The sequence below is a fragment of the Pinus tabuliformis genome, chromosome 3_2 (assembly GCF_031772625.1).
Source record: "Pinus tabuliformis cultivar Carrire ecotype Pingquan chromosome 3_2, CPIR1, whole genome shotgun sequence".
Lineage (NCBI taxonomy): Eukaryota > Viridiplantae > Streptophyta > Pinopsida > Pinales > Pinaceae > Pinus > Pinus tabuliformis.
The window spans coordinates 947556408-947572641 of record NC_142302.1 but is presented as its reverse complement, the minus strand read 5'-3'; the positions used below and the strand labels follow the sequence as shown (position 1 = coordinate 947572641).

The window sequence follows — 16234 nt, the reverse complement described above, 5'->3', positions numbered from 1 at the left end:
CAGGCTTATCAGAACCAGGTTTATCTCCCAAGAAACAAATTAAAAAAAAAAAAACTCCTTATTGCTCCAAAAAAATTACAAATCACCTTATTGCTCCATCAACCATAAATTCCCAAAATTAAAAAATCACCATATTTCTACACAATACAATATTCCTTATTTTTCCACAAAATTTACAAATTTAATTCAGCTTCCATACATTCATCCTTGCATTTTTTTTTATGGACTGGTCCTCTCGGTTTGAATGGTACATATGCGAGTGTATCCCTTAATCAATGCTGGTCTTCGTTGGCCTTCAATTTGATAATGGTGCCCTGTGGTTCTCAAGCATTTCACATGCCCATCTCTTTCAAAACTTCATGCGTTCCAGCTCAGGTGTGCCGTCTACAATCAGTCGAATGCCCATAAATATGCGTACTCTGTATTTGGTTTAGCTACATCGCCACAAGGAGGATCGACTGATATTTCTTGGCAAGCATTGAATTGATTTTTATCTGCAAAATTTCTACAGACAAAAGTGAACCTTTCCAAACACATGAGAATGACAGCTAGGTTCGTGAATTCGAATTCCTGCGTACTGGAACATTGGATGTTCTTGTAACTTCAGCGCGTAACCGTTAAACTGTTTTAGGTTTGCTCCACGTTTCAGTACTTTAAAGCTTCAAAATTTCATAAAAGTTGCATGAATACCTCAAACTAGCCGCATATTTACCAAGTTTCCGACGTACAAATGCTTCAGTTCTCAGAAAAAGTTAGACGCGGGGGATAACTATGTCAAATTATAGGAACTCTAACTCCATTTTTAATTCTTCAAAACTTAAAGCGTTAGAACAAATTACAGACACATCGATCCATTTGCAATTCTTTAAACCCTCAGAAACTCATAAACTTTGCAAAATCCCAGACAATATTGCCACCAAACAGTCAGAAACTCATTAATGCTTCATAGATAGTCCAAAAAATACACCTTTGCGTCTCTTTCACAGTTCAAATGTTCGGAAAAAAAGTATCGGAATTTGAACGGCTCAGAGGAAGAAAAAAAATGATAATATATTTTCTCCAATTGTAAAGCTTCAAATACTTACCAAAACTTGCTCAACTGTGTCGAATTTACACGAAGATTTGCTTCATTTTGCTTCATTTCGTTTCATATTCACCGTTCAAAAGCTTCCAAAATCCCTCAGAAATGGCAGAAATCGTTCAAATTGTACACCGTCAATTAGGGTTTGCAGAGTCAGAGCTTCACTGCGCTGGAAAAAGCGGGAGCGAGAGGAAGAAGAAGGGGCTCGTCTTCCAGCGATTCACTTCTCCTCTCCGCCCAGCTACGACAATTACTCAAAGCAACCCCGAGGATGGAAGCCTCTTTCAAACAGAAAATTCAGAAATCTTTTGTTGATCACTTCAACGAAGTTGAGTTTTCCACGATCTGATAGAGCTGGAATCTCCTCCTCACATCCACTGCAGCATTACTGGAGCTCTGATACCACAATAATGGCAGAAGTGTCCTCAGACACGTAATTTTATTAATTAGAAAAAATAATTACATAATTGATTTTGCAAGAGTTTACACCCGAACAACTCAAACATTCTTGCAATGAGCTATATATAAGCTCCATGTCCTAACTACCTCTAATTATGGATCACTTATTAAATAACAAGTGTCCATTTACAATAAATGTTATTCAAACCAACTAGCTAACTAATCTCCTAAAATAGAGCCTAAGATACGACACATTTGGAGAGTCATATCTAGTTACAACAATATGCTAATTCTAAAAGTCTCCATTAAATAATTAAACATTCTAGAATAATAATTATTAATTTAATATCTTAAATTAATAATTATTTTATTCTAATTTTATAGCCTATGATAAAATTGTATTTTTGGATCATCTAACATTCCCCATTCCACCCATGGCAACTATCCCTAGGACTTGGACTTTTCCGCTGTGTTGAGGCTGCTTCAATACCTCTCTTTCGAAATCCTCAACTTTCTCATCTAAACCAGTGGGATATTTGGCCACATGCCACTTTGTCTTTTTAACCCTTTTCAGCACACATTCCACTACCTCATCTAACATGTGAATCTCGTCCCTAGTTATTCATTAAAAACCATAAATATAAATAATTGAAACCATAGCCAAGGAAAAGCATCATACATGTATATACAAATAACTAAAACCATAGGCAAAGCATCATACATGTTTACATGTTATATATTGTATTCATTGGAAATAAGTTGGAGGTCTTACCCATGAAAGTTGCCCTCCATATCAAACCCACTTATATCTGCAACAATGGAGAGAGCGTTTCTCCAGTTTTGAATGATGGCAGAGTCATATCGTGGCCGAGCCATACCAGTTTCAGGGTCGGAAGTCATCTTCATCTCGAGCGCGTGCAACGCCTTACCATACCTCAGCTCAGCAGGATTGACCTTGTAAAATACAGTTGTAATGGGAAATCCTGATTCATACATGAGGAGGAGCTCATTTAAACACCATGTTAATTCCATGTATCTCAGGGAAGAAATGGCCACATGGACCGATGCAGTTCAAATAGCACCCAGTTCGAATAGCAGTAGACCATCTCACATGAAGAGGCATGGAGTGGAAGAAAGCATAGTGTCACTCACATGAGAGTTTTTGGATGTGTGGCTTATGCACATATCTTAGATGAGTTGAGAAATAAGTTGGATAGCAAGGGGGAGAAATGCATATTTGTTGGATACAGTGATGAATCCAAGGCATACAAACTCTACAATCCATTAACCAAGAAGGTCATAATCAGTCGAGATGTGTAGTTCATAGAAAAGGAAGCATGGGATGGATGTTTAGAAAAGATAATCAATGTCAAAGCATGCATACAACATGAGGATAGAGAGGAATTAACAACAACAAGTAATTCCTCAACAGTGACTCCCTCTACTCCTATTCAAGCGCAACAAAGTAGGAAACAAGCAATGCCATCAACAAATAATAGGACAGTTCGCACAACCAAGAAAGTGCTTCTCCAAGCACACCACGAAGCGCGACACCAAGTGACATATCAAGTCCATCTTCAGCAAGCACAAGAAGGCCAAAATTCAGAAATTTAAATGAAATTTATGAGTAAGAAGTTGATAGTGGAGAAGGTCTGAATTCCTTATTTGCATTATTTTGCCATGTAGATGACCCAATCCACTTTGAAGATGCAGTCAAAGAAGAAAAATGGGTTGCGGCAACAGAGGAAGAAATAGAAACAATAGAAAGGAATGATACATGGTATTAGTGAACCTTCCGAAAGGAAAACATGTTATTGGGGTAAAGTGGGTCTACAAGACCAAAAGCAACATTGAGGGAAAGATTGAAAGGCACAAAGCAAGGCTAGTTGTCAAAGGATACAAGCAGCAGCATGGAAGAGATTACGCAGAGACGTTCGCACCAGTTGCGTGGATGGAGATAGTGCGCACAGTTGTGGAAATTGCCATGCAGCATAAATGGATAGTGTATCAGATGGACGTAAAGTCAACGTTCTTGAATGGAGTGCTAAAAGAGGAAGTCTATGTAGTGCAACCGTCTGGTTATGAGATTGAAGGACAAGAAGACAAAGTATATCGGTTGAAGAAAGCTCTTTATGGATTGAAGCAAGCACCGCGTGCATGGTATAGTAGGATAGATGCTTACTTGTTGAACAATGGTTTTGACAAATGTGACGGTGAGCCTACTCTCTACATCAAAGAGAGCGAAGGTAAGATTCTCATTGTCGTCTTATATGTAGATGATTTGATCTTTACAGGCAGTGATGATTTCCTCATCGCTAATTTTAAACAAGTAATGAAGAGTGAGTTTGAAATGACTGACTTGGGATTGCTAAGATATTTTTTGGGCATAGAAGTGAAGAAAATAGAAAATGGAATTTTTATCTCTCAAGCAAAGTATGTGGCAGAAATTTTGGAGAGGTTTAAAATGTAGAACAACAAGTCTACACCAACTCCAACTGTCATAGGGTTGAAGTTGAGCAAAGAAGATTGCAGCAACAATGTCAATTCGACATTATACAAAAGCATGATAGGCAGCCTGATGTATTTGACTGCCACTAGGCTAGATATAATGTATGCAGTAAGTTTGGTGTCAAGGTTCATGGAGACACCCAAGGAGACACATTGGCAAGCAACGAAAAGGATTTTGAGGTATGTCAATGGGACAAAACAGTATGGTGTTTTGTACACAACAACCAGTGATTTCAGGCTGGTTGGTTACAGTGACAGTGATTGGGCAGGCAGTGTCGATGACAGAAAGAGAACGTCAGGATATGTTTTCATTTGGGTTCCGGAGCCATTTCATGGGCCTCCAAGAAGCTGCCAATAGTGTCACTGTCAACAAAAAAGCTGAATATGTCACAACAACAACAACAGCGTGTCAGGGAGTTTAGATGAGAAGGATGTTGAGGGATCTTTGTCATGACTAAGAGGGCGCGACAACTATTTTTTGCGACAACACCTCAGCAATTTCATTGTCAAAGAATTTTGTCTTCCATAAAAGGACCAAGCATATTGATGCTAAATATCACTTTATTAGAGAGTTGATTAACAATGATGAAATTGTGTTGCAGCACTGCAGGTCACAGGAACAACTTGCTGATATTTTCACAAAGCCATTGGTAGGAGAAAATTTTGTTTATCTCAGAAACTGTTTGGGAATTGTCAATGGCAATAGTTGTGATTAAGGGGGAGTGTTGGAAATAATAATCCCAACCACCGCAATAAATAGCCCGACAATAGTCATACATGTCAGACACTTTTGCAGCCATACATGTCAGACACTTTTGCAGGTTGCGTCTGTGCTTGAAGAAATTTTTGCAGGTTGCGTCTCAGCGTGAAAATAGAAGGTCTGAAGTCAGACGCGAACTATTCGGCAACTCAACAAAGGAATTTAAAGAATTTATGTACTTAGGTAAATAGATATGGGCAAGCATTAATTCAGCAACCTTGCCCACACTCTAGAAACACCCGCACGACTCTGATCACACTCAACAACAACATCAAAATTAATTTCGCTCTATCATGAATTAAATGTAAAATTGTATGTTGAGTTATATATGAATGTAAAAGTCATTTTGTAAGGGTTAGACTGTGTAGAGAGGTTAGAGAGTAAGAAGTAAGAAAAGAGAGAGGTTAGAGAGTAAGAAGCAAGAAAAGAGTGCAAGTTTCTGTGGAGAAAATGGTGGAGCAATTTTTGGTGGGCGCGTGAAAAAAACAGTTACTCTGTTTTAATGTGTGTTACTCTGTGTAAGTTTAAATCTCTGTAAAAAAAAAATTTCTTGGTGAATGAGCCGGAGTCTCATATAGATGTATTTTCATGTTTAAGAAATGAATACTAAGTTTTAGTGTGTTGCTCCAATCCTATCTTGTTATTTTTACTGTGAGTATTCATTAAGTCTCTAGAATAGTTCCGAGGTGCGCCAAATCCAAGTTTGGGAAATTAGCCTCACGGTTCGTGAAGGTAGCTCCGCAAATCTGCTTCGCGGTGCACGAACCTAGTTTCACGAAAGTAGCTTCCCAAAAGTTATAACTCTCTACCTCTCCCCTTCGTGAAAATGAAAATTAAATTCACCAAATATTTCTAACAAATAAGATGAGTTCAAATTACAATAAATCCCATTGTTTGTTAGATGTAAGAGAAGATGCTAGGAAAAACTAATTACAGTCGTTGCAAAGAAAAGTTTTGAAAGGATTAACTCAACATGATGTGAATATAGAGAACGCTCATCAAGGTACAGGGATTTTGAAAAGATACCTCGGAGATTGTCATGTCCTATTAATTTTAGATGACGTAGGTCATGAGGATCAACTTAATGCATTTGTACATGTTAAAAATGTCTTACGTTTTGACAGCTTAATTTTAATTACATCTAGGAAAAGAGATGTCCTCAAAAAGGCAGAAGTGGAAGAATATTCCAGTTATAAGTTAAAAGGGCTTTCTACAAAGCACTTGCGAGAGCTCTTTTTCTCTTACGCCTTCTGTAAGACCTATCCCCTCCAAGGATTTGAAGATCTGGTAGATGAGTTTATAGAGGCATGCCAGGTATTTTCGTTGTCTGTAAAATTTTTCGGGGCATTCCTGTTAGGAAGAAATGACAATAAATATTTTTGGCGGGAGACACTTTCCCTAGTACATCAACAACTTCCAGATGATATACAGAAGCGATTAAAAATCAGTTATGATGCACTCCATGAAAAGGAAAAGGAAATGTTTTTAGATATTGTTTGCTTTTTCATAGGAGAGAGGAGGGGTATCATCGTGGGAATATGGGACGATCCACATTGGAAAGGTTCCTTGGGGTTTCAAAATCTAGAGAGGAAATGTTTGGTTGAAGTAGATTGTGATAATATTATACATATGCATGATCAACTCCGCGATTTGGGGTGAGACATTGCGCGGGATAAATTGCCCCGCCATTTTTCAGATCTAGCAAAAAACATTCATGATTTGCTGCAACAACCATCTGTAAGTGCTCAAACATTTACTATATGCAAGAAAACCTCCATGATTTGGGATGGGACATTGCGCGCGGGGTGAATTGCCCCACTGTTTTTTAGATCCAATAGAAAACATTTAGGATTTGCTGCAACAAGTTTCTGTGAAATGTTATAAAATTTTCAATAAAAGTCTATATACAACAGCGTCAATTTTTTTATCGTTTCTAGAAAATGTACAGGGAGTAACCAAAGTGTGGGGAATTAGGATTTTTCTTGATAATGATACGGACTCATGGCACCAAAAGAGGAGTCATTTTCTTGGTATTGGTATTACGCCTTTGCAACTTATTCAGACTAAAGGTAATCTCTTGGAACATATTTTGAGAAGGGCGAACTCCCCAAATCTCATATGGCTTTCTTGGCATGGCTGCCCATGCTCTTACCTGCCTTCTTGGATTCCAATGAAGAATTTAAGGGTTTTTCAGGTGGAGGGGAAAGTATTGAAAACAATGTGGCAAGGCCGATCACAGGTAAGTTGAGTTTGTTTGTTTTTAGTAGTTAAATATTGCACCACTCGAGTCGGGAGGATGACAATAATCCACTTACATATTAATAACAATAGTTTGAACACATGATGCAAGCACCTTTTCAGTTGAGGGTGTTGGAGATTTTTGGTAAGCTCTTGAAGATTCCAAAATCCATAGAGCAGCTGAAGCACCTCGAATGGATTTTCTTCAGCGATGTTTGTTTCCAAAAATTGCTAGAAGAACTTTGCCAGCTGAGGTGTTTGAATGTTTTGGTGTTTCAAAACTGCCGAAAACTGAAGGCGCTACTAGATTCTGTTGATAACATGACGAACCTCCAACACGTGGAGCTGTCTCTTTACTGCGTGTTGGAGAGGCTGTCAGAGTCCTTCAGTGACTTGATGAACCTCCGACACATGAAGCTGCTGGGGTGCTCAAAGATGGAAAGGCTGCCCGAGGCCCTGGGCAACTTGACGAAGCTCAAACACATCGAGCTGTCTCAGTGCTCGAGTTTGTAGAGGTTTCCGAAGTCCTTCCGTAACTTGAAGAACCTCGAACAACTCGTGCTTTCATGGCAGTGTTTGGAGAGGCTGCCAGAGTCCCTAGGTAACTTGAAGAAACTCGAATCCCTGAAGTCGTCTAATTGTGTAAGTTTAGAGAGGCTGCTAGAGGCCCTCGGTAACTTAAAGAACCTCCAACACATTGCTCTGGATTTGAATGGTTTGGTAAGGCTGCCGGAGTCCCTCAAGAACTCTGCACAGATGAATCTAGCTAGTAAAGGTTTAACACACAGCTTTGCAGAGAAAAAACACTAAAAGAAAATTGAAAGAATAAAAGAATGATTCATTAGAAAATAGGTTACAATGCACATGATATAGAATTACTGGGTGAATATCCCAAGGTAATGCACCATAGTGGTGATCAATGAGAGGACTCAACACCTACAACAAGTTTCAGAGAGAACTAGCGAGTTGTGGAGTGAAAGAAGGAGAAAATCAGGGAGTAAATCATGTAGAAGAACTAACCAGTTGTGGAGTTAAAGAAGGAGAAAATTAGGGAGTAAATCATGTAGAATAAATCTTGCATGTAGTCCCATTCTCTAACTAAGTGTCCGCATGTAGGTGTGTAGTACTTCCAACACCCCCCGTGAACACTACTATGGGTAAAAATAGAAAATGGGACCTGGAAACTAAGGCCAAAGGTCACCCAAAATACAGTGCAGCTTGTACTAAAATTTAGGAAAGAGTGAAAACCTCATGGGAAACCCCCCCCTCAAAATACAATGTAATCAAAAGAAAAGAGGAAGAAAAGACAGTTGCTAAGCAGCTGTGTTCTTTACTCCAAGAAGATCGTGTAGAGAGCGAAACTTCTGCTCAGTGAATGTCTTGGTGAAGATGTATGCAGTCTGTTCTGCGGAAGGAAAGAACTGCAAACCAATGACCTGATCATGTACTAAGTCTCTGATGTAGTGCATATGGATCTCTATGTGCTTCGTCTACTGCCATTGTACTGGATCCTTGCAAAATTTGAGAGTGCTCTGGTTGTCACACCAGATGATAGTGGACTGGTGAAACTGGATGCCATACTCAGTGAGGAAGTGTTGTAGGCACAGAGCCTGAATGGTGATGTTGACTACTCGTTTGTACTTGGCCTTAGCTGAAGAGAGAGAAATAGCAGCCTACTTCTTTCTCGACCAACAGATAGGGCCAGATCCTAGACTGAGTGAATATTCAGAGGTGGACTTGCGATTAATGTTGTCGCCCACCCAATCAGAATCTGTGAGGCCAAGGAGATTCAATGCAGTGCCTATTGCATAGTGAATCCTGAAGGTGATGGTGCCCTGCACATATCGAAGGATGCGCTTGGCAGCATTCTAGTGTAGCTCATGCGGCTCCTGCATGTATCTTGAAACTGCCCCTACTGGGTATGAGAGATCTGGTCTGGAGTGGGTGAGGTACAATAAGCTCCCCACTAGTTGTCGGTAGAGAGTACTGTTAACTAATGGAGTGTCACCTCCATCCTCAAGGCGGACCCCAAAAAGAAAACGAGTCGGTGCTGGCTTGCAGTCAGTCATGTGAAATCTCTCTAGGAGATCCTGTGCATACTTAGCCTGAGAGAGTTTGATGCCTGTGGCATCCTGGCTGATCTCAAGACCAAGAAAGAAGTGTAATGGACCCATGTCTGTCATCAAGAACCTATCATGCAAGGCCCTCTTGACTGCAGCAATGGCTGAAATCGAGCTACCAGTGATCAAGAGATCATCCACATACAAAACTAAGATAAGAAGAGAATCATGTGTCTTGAGCATGTAAACATTCGGATCAGACTTACATCTTTCAAAGTTTTGTGATAAGAGAAAAGAATCCATCTTCGCGTGCCAAGCTCTCGGGGCCTACTTAAGGTTGTAGAGAGATTTCTTCAGTTTGCAGACCAAAGATGAATCCTGAATGAAACCATGTGGCTGCTCCATGTAAATCTCCTCTGATAGGTCTCTGTGAAGAAAGGCATTCTTCACATCCATCTGATGTACTTCCCATCCCTGGGCAACCACAATGGTAAGTGTAAGGCATATGGAATCCATCTTTGCTACTGGAGCAAAGGTCTCGTCATAATCAATGCCATGCACTTGTTGGAAGCCTTTGGCTACTAGCCTGGCTTTCCGTCTGGTGATTTGCCCATTTGTAGCACTCTTGGTCTTATAGACCCATTTGCATCGGACAAGTTTCCTTCTTGAAGGAAGGGGGACCAGATCCCAGGTCTGGTTCTCGAGGAGGGAGTTATACTCCTCCTCCATGGCAGACTCCCAAGATGGATGCTCAGCAGCCTCAGCATAAGACTGTGGATCAGAAGACTAAACCAAATGACAATGCTAGGATGGTGATGATTCAGTGGTAGTGAGGGCAAGAGGAGGCTCAATAAACTCTGAGCTAGTCCTTTGCAGATCAGAATTATCCCCCACAAGACCATTTCTAGCAACTAGGTGGTCTTGTGCATATATCTCACGTAAGCTCCTTGTTCTCTGATTTATGATAGGGGAAGTTGATTCACTGCAGGAAGCCCGATCTGTGCTTGGATGTGGATCATCATATGCATGCACTAGATTTGTATCTGAAGACTCTGTCTCTGCATCTGCATGCTCTACCTCAGCATCTGCATGCTCTGTATCTGCATCTGAGTGTACTGAGTCATCATCTTGGACATGAGGTAGATAAAAGGTGTCTGCATGTGGCGATTGAGGTGCATGCGAGAGACTTTCCTCAAATTTGACACTTTTCTCAATGATGAGCTTGTTCGTAGAGGAAATCAAGAGTCGGTATCCCTTCACACCATCAGGGTATCCAACAAAGATGCACTCAATGCTCTGTGGATCAAGAGCTTTCCTCTTTTCAGAGGGGATCCTGGACCATGCTCGGGAGCCGAAAACACAAAAGTGGGTGACCTCCGATTTAGTGCCACTCCAAGCCTGAAAGGGGGTCTGATCCTTGACAGACCTATGAGGAGATCTGTTTTGGATGTATTTAGCACAATTAAGTGCTTTGGCCCATAGCTTATGAGGAAGTGACTTAGCATGGAGCATGCAGGAATCCATCTTTTTGAGAGATCGGTTCTTTCTCTTAGCAACTCTGCTCTACTATGGAGTGTATGGAACTGTGTACCACAACTGTATGTTGGACTGAAGGCAAAGGTTCTGAAGGGCTGTGTTAACATATTCCCCCCCATTGTTTGTACGGAGGGCTTTGATCTTTCTCTCTGACTGTGTCTCAAATAGTGCTTTGAAATCTTCAAAGTGCGCAAAAACTTCAGATTTGTCCCTGAGAAGATACACCCAAGTATACTGTGAGAAATCATCAATAAATGTAACCACATACCTTGCTTTGTTGATGGAACGATGAGGAAAAGGCCCCATGAGATCACTATGGATTAGATCTAGAGGAGAGGATCCTCTGTGAGTCTTGCCAGTGTTAAACTTTTCTCTAGGATGTTTGCCAAGGACACACCCTTCACAAACTCCTTTGGAGAAACTGATATTTGGTAAGCCTTTCGCCATCTCATGCTTGCTTAGCTGCTGCATATACCTGTAATTTAAGTGACCAAACCTCTCGTGCCAAAGCCTACTACTATCATCAGCATGTGTAAGCAATAAGGAGGATTCAGATTCAATAAATTCAGAAAATGTATATAGTTTGGCCCCATTGTTTACCTCACCAGTTGCAATTTTTGAGCTGCTATGTTGGTCATATATGTTCACTGCATCTGGAATGAATTCCACTCTCTTTCCGGTGCCAGAATGAGTGATCTGATAAACTGAAAGTAGGTTTACCGAAAGTTTTGGAACATGAAGCACATCTTCAAAGCTTCCGTGTAAAAGTTCCACTCTACCTTTTCTAGTGACCTTAATACGTGAGTCATCTCCTATGAGGATGGGAGGTCCTTTGCATGCATCCAAAGAGGAATAGACTTCCTTTGCAGCAGCCATATGATGTGATGCACCAGAATCTATAATACATGCATCAGGGGAAGAATTAATTGCAACTAAAGCATGAAAATTGTTACCTTTCCCGTGTGGCAGATCCTCAGTTTTCTTCTTGGTGCCCTGAGGGATGTGGTCCCCAAGGTTGTGCTTCTTAAGGATTTATGCCATTTGGTCAATTTGTTTCTTCATGCAAGAGGATTCTGGATGGAATCCTCTTTGACAGTAGGTGCATTTGTTTCCTTTCTTCCCTTTCTCATTTCTCGAGCTAGAGGAGTCATTGAAGGGCTTGGTGTACCCTTCCTTCTTTGGATGGGAATGCGCTTTTCCCTTGTCTTTTTACTGCTGATTTTTCTGATTTGAATTAGATCTGTGATTTTTATTGTGGCTGCCATCATGCACAACAAGTGCATGCACTTTTGGAGGTTTGATTTTCCCCATGCCAATGAGTTTATCTTGCTCAAAAGTAAGGGACTCCATGAACTCTTTGAGAGAAGGCATAGTGTAGGATTTACCTGTTGTGAGCCTTACTGAATGAAATGTAGACACAAAGACGGAGTATTCCGGTCTGAGCTTTGACATAATAGAGAGAACTTGGCGACTCTCCTCCTTGGATTTGTCAATTCCACAACCCTTGAGTTGCAGCAATAGATCATTATATTTGGTGAAGAAGTCTTGAATTCTGTCATAGTTCCGTGGATCCAATGACAGCAGCTCCACTTCGAGTAGATGTCCTTTCATCTCATCCTGTTTCCCGTAGAGTTCTTCAACCTTTTTCCAAATCTCATTGGGAGTATTGCAGGCAGATAGATGAAACTGCAACTCTGGGGAGATGCACATGCATATGGATCTGTGGGCCTCATCCATGTGGTTGAGGTACTTGGATTTCTCTATGGCTGAAGTGGGTTCCACTTCTGCAGCCATGGTAATCCTATACAACCCTTTTTGACGAAGGTATTGAGCTTTTTGGTCCTTCCACTTGTGATAATTGTACGGTGTTAGGATCGATGCTTTGGGAAACTCCATTTTTCTGTCGATCTTCGATCTCAAAGCTGTAATACCTGCAAAATAAAGTACTGGTGCGCCTTTTATCTAGCAACTTGTGGGCTCTGATACCATGTAAATGTGTTAGAAAACCTGCACAGATGAATCTAGCTAGTAAAGGTTGAACACACAGCTTTGCAGAGAAAAAACACTAAAAGAAAATCGAAAGAACAAAAGAATGATTCATTAGAAAATAGGTTACAATGCTCATGATATAGCATTACTGGGTGAAGATCCCAAGGTAATGCACCATAGTGGTGATCAATGAGAGGACTCAACACCTACAACAAGTTCCAGAGAGAACTAGCCAGTTGTGGAGTGAAAGAAGGAGAAAATAAGGGAGTAAATCATGTAGAAGAACTAACCAATTGCGGAGTTAAAGAAGGAGAAAATCAGGGAGTAAATCATCCTGAAGAAATCTTGCATGTAGTCCCATGCTCTAACTAAGTGCCCGCATGTAGGTGTGTAGTACTTCCATCAGGAACTTGGTGCTCCTTCAAAGCATGGAGCTCAAGTGTCCAAGTTTACAGAGACTGCCAGAGTCCCTTGGTAACTTGACGAATGTTCAAAGCATGGAGCTGGATAAGTGCGAACAATTGGAAACTCTTCCAGAGTCCCTCGGTAACATGTCGAATCTCCAAAGCATGAAGCTGAGTGCGTGCCACAGTTTGGAGACGGTGCCAGAGTCCTTGGGTAACTTAATGAACCTCCAAAGCGTGAGCCTTTGGTCAAGGTGTATGGTGGGGTTTCCAGAGTCCGTGGGCGACTTGATGAATCTCAGGCACATGGAGTTGTTAGAGTGCAGGAGTCTAGAGAGACTTCCAGAGTCTCTAGGCAACTTGACAAGCCTCACAAGCATCAAATCAAATTCTCTGAGTGTGGGAGTTTGGTGAGGCTGCCAGAGTCTCTCGGTAACTTGACGAACCTCACAAATATTGTATTCTTTAAGTGTGGGAGTTTGGTGGGGCTGCCAGAGTCTCTTGATAATTTGACGAACCTGAAAAGCATCAAATTCTCTTACTATGGGAGTTTGGTGGGGCTGCTAGAGTCTCTCAGTAACCGGGCGAACCTCCAAAGCATGAAGCTGTCTAGTTGTAAAAGTTTGGAGAGGCTACCAGAGTCTTTCCATAACTTGACGAACCTCCAAAGCATGAAGCTATCTAGCTCCAAAAGTTTGGAGAAGCTATGTAACCATATAAATATATAAATGTATTTTAAAATAACTAAAAAAATAGTTTATTAATATAAAATTTTATAGTATCTAATCAAAATATGAATTTAAATTTTTTTCTATTGAAATTAAGGATTATTTTGCTACAAAATTTGCATATAGAAGTGGCTAGCATAATATATATAAAGTATATTATGGAATATTCAAAGCATACTATAAAATATGAAACAAAAATTAATTATTGTATACATGTTTATATGACAAAGTTTGTCACTTTATATTTTCTTAATAAAAAATAATTTTTTTTTTAATTCAATTACGAAGTAGCAATTTTGGTAGCACGTGTTCAAATCACATTTACATTATGTGCATATACAACTAAATGGATGTCCCATTCGTATATATCAGAATTACAAATTGTTTAGGACAACACACAATTGCATAATGTTGATAAATTTGGCATGAGGCTTAACATTATGCTAGAGTCTTTTCTGGAGAGGAACTAATAATGTCAAAATTGTGAGTTATTTTTTATGTATTTCTCTTGGATTAAGCATTCAACGATAATTTGACGTTTTGAAAAAGAGATAAGAAACAATATTTATTAATATTTTTTTTTGGTTTTCTAAAAATGATCCTACTATGTCTAATAACTTTGAAAAATAAGGGAGAAAATAGGAATTAAGTAGAGTGACTAATTTCTAGTTATATGAAAAGTTTGATGTGAAATTGAGGATTCTAATAAATGCTAAAACTAGAAGGACTTGTCAAAATCAAGAGTAAAATAAAGATAAATACACAATTATATATTAAAACAATGATATATATATATATTGAAGATTTTTTTTAATAATTTTAGTCTTGACTTTTTCTATTTTCCAAATTATCTATTCTAACGAATGAATCTCATTTGGTCCAATACTGTAGTTACTGTAGTTATAGAACGATCTATTTACACCTCAAAAATGGAGAGAGATGTTATATAACATCAGACAAAACTGGCGATCAGAACTCGTTCCAAGCATTTTATTCATAAGATAGATGCCAGATTCGAGTTGAAGTACTGATTTGACATTAAGTAATCCAATTATGAACTTATCTACTCTAGATGAATAATTTAATTATTTTTTGGAATAAATGGTTGGACGAGGATAAAGATAGAGTCCAATTCTACATGTCAATGTAAACAACAATGAAAATTGCAGTAGGAGGAAAATCCGTTGGCTTTATAGACCGTGAGGGTTCAAGTCCCTCTATCCCCACCCAGGTTCGTTCCCGAACGGACTGATCTATCTTCTCCAATTCCATAGGTTCGAATCCATTCTAATTTCTCAATTCTTTTACCTCGCTATTTTTTTATTTTTTTTTTCATGAAGAGAAGAAATTAGAACATGACCATATTTGGTATTGAGGTATCCACTGCGAGAGAAAATTGTCTCAGAGCACCTATAGGTGGAAGGGGTCGAGTTATCGACGTGAGATGGATCAATAGAGTAGATGATTCCGATGATAATGCGGAAACAGTACACATATATATATCACAAAAACGTAAGATACAAGTGGGTGATAAAGTAGCTGGAAGGCATGGTAATAAAGGTATTATTTCAATAGTTTTGCCCAGACAAGATATGCCCTAGTTTCAAAATGGAATACTAGTTGATATGGTATTGAATCCATTAGGGGTACCTTCACGAATGAATGTAGGACAGATCTTTGAATGTTTGCCCGGTTTAGCAGGAAACCCGATGAACACACATTATAGAATAACACCTTTTGACGAAAAATACGAGTGAGAAGCTTCGAGAAAACTAGTGTTTCCTGAACTTTACAAAGCTAGTGAGCAAACAACTAATCCATGGGTATTCGAACCAGATCATCCTGGAAAACATAGATGAATTGATGGAAGAACAGGAGATGTTTTTGAACAACCTGTTACAATAGGAAAAGCTTATATGTCGAAATTGAGTCATCAAGTTGATGAGAAAATACATGCACGTTCGAGTGGACCTTATGCACGGGTTACACAACAACCTCTTAGAGGAAAATCCAAACGAGGGGGGCAACGAATAGGAGAAATAGAAGTTTTGGCTCTAGAAGGTTTTGGTGTTGCTTATATTTTACAAGAGATGCTTACTCTCAAATTTGACCATATTAGAACTCGTAATGAAGTACTTGGTGCCATTATCACTGGAGGGCCAATACCTAAACCTGACACTGCTCCAGAATCTTTCCGATTGCTCATTCAAGAATTACGATATTTAGCTCTAGAATTGAATCATGCTATTATATCTGAGAAAAACTTTCAGATAGATAGAGAGGAAGTTTGATCACAATAAATTGAGATCTTTTATGATTGACCAGAATAAACATCAACAACTTCGAATTGGATTAGCTTCTCCCGAACAGATTTGTGCTTGGTCCGAAATTTTTTTACCTAATGGTGAGATAGTTGGACAGGTGACTAAACCTTATACTCTACATTTCATTGAATTAATTTGATAATAAGCCATGGACGAAACAAAATATGTGAATCAATTAGAATTGATTGTATTTATTGTTCGGTCCTT

At 39.4% G+C, this 16234-nt stretch overlaps 1 protein-coding gene across 1 annotated transcript; it reads right to left on the bottom strand.

The window, feature by feature from the left end:
• Window positions 1-1889: 1889 nt before the first annotated feature.
• Window positions 1890-2512, bottom strand: LOC149183764 (putative disease resistance protein At4g19530). Its single transcript, XM_089415072.1, has 2 exons — window positions 2253-2512; window positions 1890-2094 (listed from the first exon to the last, which is right to left on the bottom strand). The coding sequence occupies exons 1-2, from the start codon at window positions 2510-2512 to the stop codon at window positions 1890-1892; spliced, it is 465 nt and encodes a 154-aa protein (XP_089271198.1).
• Between the last annotated feature and the right edge of the window lie 13722 nt (window positions 2513-16234).